General features: G+C 35.3%; 1 protein-coding gene across 3 annotated transcripts in view; it reads left to right on the top strand.

Moving 5' to 3' along the window:
• Positions 1–12,170, top strand: part of COP1 (COP1 E3 ubiquitin ligase) — a 247,250-nt gene that overhangs the window by 95,857 nt on the left and 139,223 nt on the right. For all 3 annotated transcript variants that reach the window (XR_006603576.1, XM_045069660.1, XM_045069659.1), the window contains exon 11: positions 2,813–2,948. Coding sequence is in view for 2 of the 3 variants with exons in the window: in XM_045069660.1 (XP_044925595.1) it covers positions 2,813–2,948 (136 nt within the window). In the remaining variant the exon portion in view is untranslated. The remainder of the gene's footprint in view (positions 1–2,812; positions 2,949–12,170) is intronic.

Genomic DNA, 12,170 nt, shown 5'->3' with positions numbered 1-12,170 from the left:
GGTGAAGCTTAAGAGATTAATGCTCGAACTCTTAGTTGTAATTGAAAGAGAAGGTAAATTATAAAGCATTAGAAGAGAGAAAAGAAATGCCAAACACACTTTCACAAACTAATCTGTCATTGGAATAGGAAAAATAATATGCTTGCAGATATGTGTGATTATTAACCATAAATACCAACCAAACAAAATCCTACATTTTCATAACCATGAAAATTGAATTCCTCCACTTTTCAGATACTAAAATAACCATTTTTAGTGTTTTCTTTATGACTTTTGTTGGAAGTAGGTGTTAATGAATAACACCTATTAAGTAGGTGTTAATGAATAGATGGCCAGGAAAGTTTAGCTACCCAGGAAAAGATTATGGTCTTCAACAGAATATACATTCTTTTGAATGCTTGTGAATTTTTTGTCCTTAGGGATTGGTGTCAAAATATGAAAGAATAGATTTACATTAAATTAATACATAAATATCTAAGGTGTCTTTGCAGTCACTATTTATTACATGAAATACTCAGTTAACAGGATTATGTGTAAAAAGATTCAGTTAGTTGTTACATTCAGACCACTTTGTAGTAAAGTTTATTTGTTTTACTGCAGTAACCCATGTTGTATTTCCAGTTTGTTGAATTTACTGAGAATAATTTTAGTGGAGGAGGAGCATTATTCCAGTAACATTATGACAGTGCATGCTAATTGGGTTTGTTTTTTGTTGTTTTTAGAATGGAAACACTATAAAATTGGATCCTTTGATATAGGTTATTAGGTGAATTTGCTGTTAGTGTTTAAACCTTTAAAATGTAAAATATTGGAGACAAGACTAGCGATTGTTTTTCATTGTAGTAAGTGTTAGATAAGTTTATATCAATAGTTATCTTCAAGATAACCTAATATCTGCAGATGAACTAAATAAATTCTTTACTCTCTATCCTTGGTACCTTAACTCTGTAAACGTAATGACTTATTTTTTTAAAGAATTTATTTATTATTTAATTGAGAGAGAGAGAGAGAGAGAGAGCGAGCACGAGCCGAGCTGGGTAGGGGGCAGAGGGAGAAGCAGACTTCCCAAAGAGTCTGACATGGGGAGCGTTACACGGGGCTTGATCCCAGGATTCCCAGATCATGACCTGAGCCGAGGGCAGATGAGTAGCCAGTTGAGCCATCTGGTACCCCAGACATAATGATCCTTATATCTAAATTTCATTATGCCTACTTATTTTAGAGGACATTTAAGAACGAGAAATTATGGGGCACCTGGGTGGCTCATTTGGTTAAGTGTCCCCTCTTGGGTTTTTTGGCTCAGATTATCTCAGGGTTGTGAGAGGGAGCACCACATTAGGCTTCCTGATTATCAGGGGGTCTGCTTCTTCTCTCTCTCTCTCTCTTTCTCCCTCTTCTCATGGGCAAACACACACGCGTTCTCTCTCTCTCTCTCAAGAAATAAATAAATCTTTAAAAAGCGGGGGAATCATGAAAAAGTTTACTCTGAAAAAATTATATGTGTCTGTATGTGTATGAGCTCAACGTAAGGAGAAAGGTACGAAAACAGTGCTGTAACAATCTTACTTCAAATTTTAGTTAGGAAGCTAACTACATTGGGTGTTTTACTTTTCTTTCTTTGGAAAGGAAAATACAAGTCCAAATGTAAAGCAGTTTTGAAAAGCAATGATTTCTTATTCATGTTTTCTCTGTAATCTTGTTTCTAGATTAGAGAATGGATAGCTGTATTTAATCCCAGTCTTACATGAGATGATTTTATGATTTAAATTCCACATAATTTCATTATGAATAGTTTACTGAAATGGACTTTACTCAGTATTTATACAGTGTTCTAGTTTATGGAATTTTCCATATTCTACCTAGACATTTGAGTAGAAACAGTTTATTTTTGAGAATAATTGACATATTGCAGTTTTCCACTCCCTTTTCAGAATTGGATTTGAGAAATAATAAAGTATAATGTGAACAAGTACTTCACTTTATTTTTACTTAAAAAGCAGTTGCTTTCTTAATCTAAATTATGTTATAAATTGTGTTTTGAGGGGCGCCTGGGTGGCTCAGTGGATTAAGCCGCTGCCTTCGGCTCAGGTCATGATCTCGGTGTCCTGGGATCGAGCCCCGCATCGGGCTCTCTGCTCAGCAGGGAGCCTGCTTCCCCCTCTGTCTCTGCCTGCCTCTCTGCCTACTTGTGATCTCTCTCTCTCTGTCAAATAAAATAAATAAAATCTTTAAAAAAAAATAAATTGTGTTTTGATAGTAAATAAATATGGGCATGCAGAAGTATCTCTGTAAATGTGTTCCTTCAAAATAACAAATGTGCTCAGTGTATGTACTCCTGTCCATCTTCACTTTCTCCATTTTAAAGAATTTTTATTTTAATAAAAGATTAAATTTCTCTTGATCAGAGGTACTTTTTTATTTTTCTAAGAAATTATTGCTTAAAACATAAACTATAGTATGTTTTTATTAGTGTTGAAAGAGACAGCGTTTTTCAGTGAACCACTAAAAAATTATTAAAGCTAAAAGATCACCTGAATAATATGTGCCTACTAGTGTTTTCTAAATACTTAAGAATTGGGGTACCTGGGGTGGCTCAGTGGGTTAAGCCTCAGCAGGGGACCTGCTTCCCTCCCCCACCCCCCGCCCCACCTGCTTCTCTGCTGACTTGTGATCTCTCTGTCAAATAAATAAATAAAATCTTAAAAAAAAACTTAAGAATTGTTTGTATTTAGAATATAATTTTTAATCTGTGTATACTGCTTTTTGACTTATATCGCAATTCCATTTATTTTGTTTTGTTTTCTTTGTGTAGATGATACTCGAACTGCAAGCCAGTTGGATGAATTTCAGGAATGCTTGTCTAAGTTTACTCGATACAATTCAGTACGACCTTTGGCTACATTGTCGTATGCTAGTGATCTGTATAATGGTTCCAGCATAGTCTCTAGGTAAGTACTGGGCAGCACTCTTTACTATTTACTTTTGCAAGAGAATCTAAAATTTAATTTGACAGTTTTATTGTTCTAGTTAAGAGTCTGTGTTCTGAAGTTGGGTTGCCTGTCAATTTTAGTTCTGTGGTCTTGGGCAAGTTCCTGAATCTCTTTAGTCCTCAATGTCTTCATCTTTAAAATGGAATGGTTAATAGTATTCACCTCATTGGGTTTCAGTTTGGGTTCTTACAATGTTTTGTCTGGTTTTGGTGACAGGGTATGTATGCTCTTCTCATAAGGGCTCCCTCATCTTCAGTTTTCTACAACAGTTTGTGAAGAATTGTTATTATTTCTTCTTTATATATTTTGTAGAATTCTACAGTGAAACTATCTTGGCCTTGAGTTTTCTTTGAGGGAAGTGTTTTGAGTACAAATTAAAATTTTAAAAGAAGTGTAAGACTAATCAGGTTATTGATTTTTTTCTTGATTGAACATTATTTTAAATTTGTGTCTTTAAAAAAATTTGTCCATTTCACCTAGGTTGTTGAATTTATTGGCATTCATGTGTTTGTAGTATTCCTTTATTATCCTTTTATGTCTTTAGATTTTCTAATGATGTTCCCTTTCTCGTCCCTGATTTTGAAAACTTGTTTCCCTTTATTTTTCTTTCCTTTATAGTCTCGTTTAGAAGTTTATCAATTTTATTTGTCTTTTCAAATTGGTAGCTCTTAGTTTATTGATACTCTATATTTTTCTGTTTCATTGATTTCTGCTTTATTTTTTTCCTGCTTTCTTTAGGTTTAACTTGCCTTTTATCTTTGGTTTATCTTAAGGTAGAAACTAAAGTGATTGAATTGAAAATTTGCTTCTCTAATATAATTTATGCTTTAAATTTCTCTCAATGCCCTGCATCAGCTGCATCCCATGTATTTTGATGTGGTATTTTTTCTTTTTTCTGAATTTTGTTTTTATTATGATAAAATACATGTAACATGAAATACATTAACTTAACCATTGTACTGTTCAGTGGTATTTAATAAATACCTTCTTAATATGGTGCAAGTGTCACGGTGTCTGTCTTTAACACTTGATATTTTGTGAAACTGAAAATCAATACTTGTTAAACAGTAACTCTTTATTTCCCTCCTCTCCGAATCCTGGCAACCACCCATCTACTTTATTTCTCTATTATTTTGACTACTCTGAGTATCTCATATATGTGAAATCACACAGTATTGGTTTTTTGTGTGACTGGCTTATTTCACTTAGGAAAATGTTGTCAGTTTTTGTCCTTGTTGCATATATCAGAATTTTCTTTTTAAGTCTGAATAACACTCCATTGTATGTATGTTTATGCCACATTTTGCTTATCTGTTTGATGATGGACACATATGTTTCTGTGTTTTTTAACTGTTGTGACTCACTGCTATGAACATGAGTGAACAGATACCTCTTCAAGACCTTGATTTCAGTTCTTTTAGGCATATCCCCAGATGTGGCATTGCTGGATTATATGGTAATTCTACTTCTAACTTTTTTTTTTAAAGATTTTATTTATTTATTTGACAGAGAGAGCTCGAGATCACAAGTAGGCAGAGAGGCAGGCAGAGAGAGAGGGGGAAGCAGGCTCCCTGCTGAGCAGAGAGCCTGATGTGGGGCTCAATTCCAGTACGCTGGGATCATGACCTGAGCCGAAGGCAGAGGCTCTAACCCACTGAGCCTCCCAGGTGCCCCTCTATTTCCAACTTTTTGATGAGCTGCCATACTGTGCCATTTTAAAATTCCACCAGCAGTGTATAAGGCTTCCAGTTTTTCCACATTCTTGCCAGCACTTGTTATTTTCCCTGTTTTTGATAGTCACCATCCTCACAGATGTGAGGTGGTTGGTAGCTCTTAGATTTGCTTTGCATTTCCATAATGATTAGTGATGTGCATTGTTTCTGTGCTTATTGGCACAGAGAAATTTCCGTTGAAGTCTTCACCCAGTTTTGAATTTTGTTGTTGTTGTGTTTCAGTAGTTCTCGGTGTATTCAGGTTATTAGTCTCTTATCAGATTTGTACATATTTTATCTTATTCTGTGGGTTGTCTTCTACTTTGTTGATATTGTCTGTTGATTCACAGATTTTATAATTTTCATGATGTCTAATTTGTTTTTCTTTGTTGCCTGTGCTTTTGGTGTCATATCTCAGGAATCAATATCCAGTCCTAAGTCATGAAAAGAGTTTTATAGTTTTGTGTTTTAGATTGAACTTTTTGATCCATTTTGAGTTAATTTTTGTGTATGGTTTTAGGTAAAGATCCCACCCACTTCAATCTTCTTTTCATGTGGATATGCAGTATCCACATCATCACTTCCTGAAAAACTCCTTTCCCTATTGAATGGTATCGCCACTCCTGTCAAAGGTCATTTGACCGTATATGCAAGGGTGCAAGGGTTTATGTGTGGGTTCTCTTCTCTTCTCTGCTGCATTTACCTATATATCTGTTTGTATTGCCACTACTACACCCTTTTTTTTTTCTTTTTAAAAGGAGACAGGGTCTAGGGCCAGACACAGAGGGAGAAAGAGAATCTTAAGCAGGCTCCACACCTAGCACAGAGCTCAACAAGGGACTCAGTCTCATGACCCCGAGATCATGACCCAAGCCAAAATCAAGAGTCAGCCTTTACAGACTGAGCCATCCACGTGCCCCAACTCATTGTTTTATCAGAACTTTTTAGTAAATTTTGAAATCAGGAAATTGTGGTTTAGCTCTGTTCTTTTTCAAGATTGTTTTTTCTATTTCTGCAAAAAATGTCACTTGAGATTTTGACAGGGATTACATTGAATCTCTATATTACTTTGGGTAATATTGACATCGTAACAATATTCAGTCTTCTGATTCCTGAACATGAGATATATTTCCATTTATTTTTCTCTTTAATTTTTTTCAGCAATTTTTTGTAGTTTTCGTGTATAAATCTTTCGCTTTTGATTAATTCCTACATATTTTTTTGATGCTGCTATAAGTGGAGATGTTTTCATAATTTTATGACTATTCATTGTTATTGCATCGAAGATAGATTTTCATTTTCATTCAGTTCAAGAAGCTTTTAAGTTTCAAATTTGGTTTTTTTTTTTGACTCATGGATTATTGAGACTTATCTTAGTAGTTTTCAAATGTTGAGATTTTCTAGTTATCTTTTTGTTATTATGTTATTTTTATCTTCACTATCTCGGTGACCATTCTTTAAAAATTCCTGAAATAATTTTCTAATACACATAAAAATAGAATGGAATAGTAATCCCTCATAGAGTTATCTTCCAGATTGAGCAGTGATCCAGATTTTGCTGTACTTGCTTCTTTTATATTTTTCATTCTTTCTTTGCTTATGTATTTTTTTAAAAATATTTTACTTAGTTATATGAGAGAGAGAGAGAGACAGCAATAGCCAGAGAGAGCACGAGTGGGGAGGAGAGAGACAAGGAGACTCCCCACTCAGCGGATAGCCCAACTTGGGGCATGATCCCAGAACCCTGGGATCATGAGCTGAGCTGAAGGTAGATGCTTAACTGAGCCCTAATTAAGGTGCCCCTACTTAAGGATTTTGAGACAGATTTCAGATGCTGTGTCATTTCATCCTTATATTCTTAAGAATGTAAATATGAACTTTTAAAACCACAGGGCTATATCATATGTAACACAATTTCCGGTAATCCCTTGGTAACATCACATTGCTTGTTTTTGTTCAAATCTCCTAGATAAATTAAAGAAACCTTAAAAAGATTTTTGATGCAGATCAAGAATTTGGCAATTTTTAACTTGTCCAATACATTATTATGTATGGTTTTCCATTTCCATTACAAAGATTTTTTATTAAAATATAAGAATATCGGTCTTGGAATTTAAGCTGATAGCTAAAGAGACTTGCAGCTAACTGTTGATTGTATTTCAGCTGGTTTAGCTCTGTAGCGAGTAAGACAAGAATCACACATTCATTTTCTTTTTAAGATTTAATTTATTTATTTGACAGAGATCACAAGTAGACAGAGAGGCAGACAGAGAGAGAGAGGAGGAAGCAGGCTCCCCACTGATCAGAGAGCCTGATGTGGGGCTCGATCACAGGACCCTGGGATCATGACCTGAGCTGAAGGCAGAGACCTTAACCCACTGAGCCACCGAGGCACCCCTCACATTTTTTTTTTTTTTTTTTTTTTCTATGTGTTGGTAATATGTGTTTTCTTTATCAAGCACTGGAGTGATTAAAACTTGAAAATGCAGTAGATTGTGGGGCTTATTTAACTAATTAATTAAATGAGTAATTAAATTTATGTAGCAAAAATTAATTGACCCCTTAATGTGGGCTAGGCTAAGAGTACAATAGTGAATTGGCCAGATTTGATGCTTGGTTTAGGAAAGCTCTTAGTATTATTTCAGTGCTTTTGTAGAAAATGTAAGAAAGTTTTTGAAACACTTTAGCTTGGAGTGACAGTGTAACACTATTACTTAATTTTTCTTTTCTTTTTTGAGAATGCATTGGTGTGCTTGTGCACAAGTGGGAGCTGGTAAGGGGCAGAGGGGGGAGAGAGAACCCCAAGCAGTCTCCACACCCAGGGAGGAGCCTGACACAAGGCTCAATCCCACAACCCTTAGATCGTGACTTGAACTGAAACCAAAAGCTAGTTGCTTAACTGACTGAGCCACCCAGGTGCCCCTTAAATTCTTAACTAGTGTAAGAATGTATAATATATATTTTTAAGAGATTCAGAGATGTAGCTTGAATATGAAATGTCAAAAATGATGCAAGTTTATAATAATGACCCGATAAATACATTTACCTGTAATTATGTGGCTCTACTCAACTAAAATATAATGCAAATTATGGCTCTGTTGTAATATAGATTAATGTCCCTTAGCACTGTAAATTCATCCTGTGTTGTATTTTCTTTTCCATTAAGGAAGGAACAAAAATCCAAAAATAGTAAAAATTTCCATCTTAACTTTATATTACAAAAGCATCATTTCTAGTTAGAAAATCTAGAATTGGTTATACATCTCTAGGATTTAAAAAAGAATAAGAGCCATTTTGTTTCATCATTTTTTAGAAAAGATTTAATTTATTTATTTGACAGAGAGAGAGAGAGAGAGAAGGAACACAAGCAGGGGGAATAGGAGAGGGAGGAACAGGGAGCCTGAAGAGGGGCTTGATCCCAGGCCCCTGGGATCATGACCTGAGCTGAAGGTAGGTGCTTGAGAACTGAGCCACCCAGGCACCCCTGTTTTCATCATTTTTGAAAACTGATTTTAATATAATTAAAATAGCTTGATTTTAATGTAATTCTGGGCTTTTTTTTTTTTTTTTTTTAGCTTGATTTTAATATGATTCTGGGTTGTTTTTTTTTTTTAGATTTTATTTATTTATTTGACAGAGATCACAAGTAGACAGAGAGGCAGGCAGAGATAGAGAGGAAAGCAGGCTCCCCGCTGAGCAGAGAGCCCGATGCTGCACTCGATCCCAGGACCCTGAGATCATGACCTGAGCCGAAGGCAGAGGCCCAACCCACTGAGCCACTCAGGTGCCCCTCTTTTTTTTTTTTTTTTTTTTTTAAATGCTTTTAAGTCCTCCTTCCCTCCTCCAAAGTTTTGTTTAAATTCTAGTTAGTTAACACATAGTGTAATACTGATTTCAGGAATATTAACTCTTGATCATACAGAGACATGTCAGAACACTGTGTATTCTGAGGCAGAAGTTTACTGAATGAGATTTAAATGAGATTTCAGCTTGGAGATACCACTTAATGAAAGTGAGATTAGGGGTGCCTGGGTGATGCAGTTTGCTGGATGTCAGACTCCTGCACTCCCTTGGAGTCTGCTTGAGGTTCTCTTCCCCCACCTGCTCATGCTTACTTGCTTGCTCTTTCTCTGGAATAAATAAATTTTTTAAAAAGTGAGATTGGTTTTATTAAAATAATTCAATTAAAAATTTAAAAGGTACCTTCCGTTATTTCATCTCGTATGCTAACGTCTTTTCTTTAATTGACATTGAATTGACGTTTCTGAAAAAATTTCAGTTTTGAAGGTTTATAATATAAGAGAGGAGAGATGAAGACTAGTAGGTAGCAACAAGAAAAATAGTATTCAGAGAGACTTTGCCAGTTTCACAGCCCTGGAGATTTTTTTGCTTTTCCTACTTCCTCATGTTGACACACATCATTGATAATAAATTTACTTTAAAGGCTTTTAATCCTCTAAAAATAGGAAATTTTGGTGAAGAATTTCTTTTGGGGAAGAGATAAAGACATATTAGAAATGACAAATGTTGAATTTGCATTATTTAATAATGTTGCATTATTTCATTACATTGTGGAAGAAATTATTCTTACTGTAAAATTGCATGAAATCTATCTAGTGTTGGTCATTCACTGCATTGAGAATCTGACTGAGAGAAAAAGAAACTTGGTTTTAAAGTTTTGCTTTTGCTTTATGGATCATGTTGGGTTATTTAATACCATACTTATAATACCACAAGGTGGCAGCATTTGTTTACTTTAACAGTTTCTCAATTATTAATTAGTAGACTAGGTATGGAAATAAATGGCTTACGGAAATTAATAGCTAATAGGGATGTTCATGCTCATGAATACTAAATGGTCCTAGATTAATAAAAATAAGCTATGGAAAGGAGAGAAACTCATCTTACAATGATGTCACATTTTGCTTATTTATCTAGTGGCCACCAGAGAGGAATTTTTTAAAACTGCATTGCTTGGATTTACTGAATACTTAGCAGTTGGCTGTTTCTTGAATTTTTGGTTTGAATTTTACATACCTAGATTGTTATGGTTAAAATTGTTCTACATTCCATCTGTAGTTTAGAGGTTATATAACATTTTTGCTTATGGTTTCTTGAATTTTTAAATAGAATTGCAGCGGGCATTAGTAAATTTATAAGAAAGTGGTTATGCATTGTGGTATTCATTGTTGCTGCTAGATGAGTTGCTATACTGGCAGTGTAGTGTTTGATTATTTGATTACTTTTTTAAAGATACCCTTTTGAATACCTTATATGGTATTTTAAGTATTTCACTAACTCATTTAATCTTTATATCAAACTTATGGAATAAAGCATTGTGATTGATTCTGTTATACAGATGAGGAACTGTGGTAGAGATAAATTATCTAAATTGTCTAAGTTCAACATAATGCTAGTGAATGATAGAATTAAGATTTGAACTGAGACATTGTGGCTTCTGAGTTTACTCTTCTGTTATTCCCTTCAGTACCTGTTAAAATACTGTACTTTTGAGATACCCAAAAGAATAAAATGAATGAATTCTTTTGAGTTTATTTTTTTTTTTTAAGATTTTATTTATTTATTTTAGAGGTAGGGGAGGAGCAGAGGCAGAGGCAGAGAATCTCTAGCAGACTTTCTCGCTGAGTGCAGAGCCTGCCATGAGGCTTGAACCCACAACCCTGGGAGCATGATCTGCGCCGAAATCAGGAGTCAGACACTCACCCAACTGAGCCACCTAGGCACCCCTCTTTTGAGTTTATGATAATTGGTATTCCTGTTACTGTCTTGTCTGATTTGCTCTAAATAATTGAGCATGTTTTTAAAATTTTAATTTGATGTAGATATTCTGTTGAAAAGCCATTCTTGCCATAGCTTGAGAGTATTCATGTTCAACATTTATTGTTTTTTTTTTTGTAGTAGCCAGTTATAAGGATTATTTTTCCTGAATTTCAGTTTTTAATGATAGCCAGCACTGATTCTGTATTGTAGAATGCTTTGACTTTTTTTTTTTTAATATTTTATTTCTTTATTTGACAGAGATCACAAGTAGGTAGAGAGGCAGGCAGAGAGAGAGGGGGAAGCAGGCTCCCTGCTGAGCAGAGAGCCCGATGTAGGGCTCGATCTTAGGACTCTGAGATCATGACCTTATCCAAAGGCAGAGGCCTAACCCACTGAGCCACCCAGGCACCCCAGAATGCTTTGACTTCTTAATTTGTATTTAAAAACATTTCTAGGTAATTAAGTGACTTGCTTTCAAAGGAAAAATTATGACATTTTATTTTATTTGTGTTTTAAACAAGTTGTTTTATTTATTTATTTATTTATTTAGATTTTATTTATTTATTTGACAGAGAGAGATCACAGTAGGCAGAGAGGCAGGCAGAGAGAGAGAGGAGGAAGCAGGCTCCCTGCTGAGCAGAGAGCCAGATGCGGAACTCGATCCCAGGATCCTGAGATCATGACCCGAGCAGAAGGCAGCGGCTTAACCCACTGAGCCGCCCAGGCGCCCTTGTTTTGTTTTGTTTTAAGTAGGCTCTGTGCTGGGCCACAGCATGGAGCCCATCCTAGGGCTTGAACTCAATGATCCTATGATCAAGACCTGAGCTGAAATTGAGACAGACGCTGAGCCACAGACATAGACCCAGGCACCCCTTTGACTCTTTAGGACTGCTAATGAACTTTCTCTTTTTATTAATAAGATATTTTTGTTATCATCCGACACGTTATTGAGCTATCTGGGGTCAGAAATGTGAGGATTTGGGAGGATAGAGAAAAGGATTTCCTTCCAGAATTTTGCTCAGGCCTAATCTTTTAAAGCAGTAATTTTAAAAACTGTGTTCTAAACTTGAAGTTTCCTCAGGAAAGGGGTCTTATGTATCTTACTTCCTGCTGACTCCCCATTTCTGGCAGATGATAGGTGCCTAATAGTAAATGTTTGTTGAATGAATGGAAAACTCTCTTGCCTGCTCTGGTAGGATCTGGAGGGCTATAATAGTTGTCCAACTCAACCTGATTTTATATATTTGCTTGCTGATAGGAGTTCCTTTGAAGAAAGTATCCCTAGGCTATAAAAGAAGTTTGTAAATCACCAATGACACATGACAGAAAAAATAAAGTAGTGTTAACAACTTAAAATACAGACATCTAGGATTCTTAGCAAGCTTTGATGAGTTTCCTCCTTTTATAATGATTCAAGATACAGGTTAAAAGTGAGATGCAGATAGTCCAAGCTTACATATTAGAAGCTGCTGCGTCCTTTCCTTCTGTCATAGCCTCTACCCTAAAATTTTCCTATTGTCGTTTTCTCATTTTTGTGTTTCCTTTTGCCTTTGCTTAGGCTGAGGCTTGTCAGTAGTACAGAGTGAAACCGTAAACTCAAATAATTTTATACTTCCTTCTTCAAAGTGTTCATTGGGTTAGCATTTGAGATTTTAGTAGACTAGTAAAAATTTTTCACTAATCAGAA

This window comes from Mustela putorius, unplaced genomic scaffold (genome assembly GCF_011764305.1).
Source record: "Mustela putorius furo isolate JIRA1106 unplaced genomic scaffold, ASM1176430v1.1 tig00003942_pilon_pilon_pilon, whole genome shotgun sequence".
In the NCBI taxonomy this organism is placed as follows: domain Eukaryota; kingdom Metazoa; phylum Chordata; class Mammalia; order Carnivora; family Mustelidae; genus Mustela; species Mustela putorius.
This window is presented reverse-complemented; position numbering and strand designations above follow the sequence as displayed.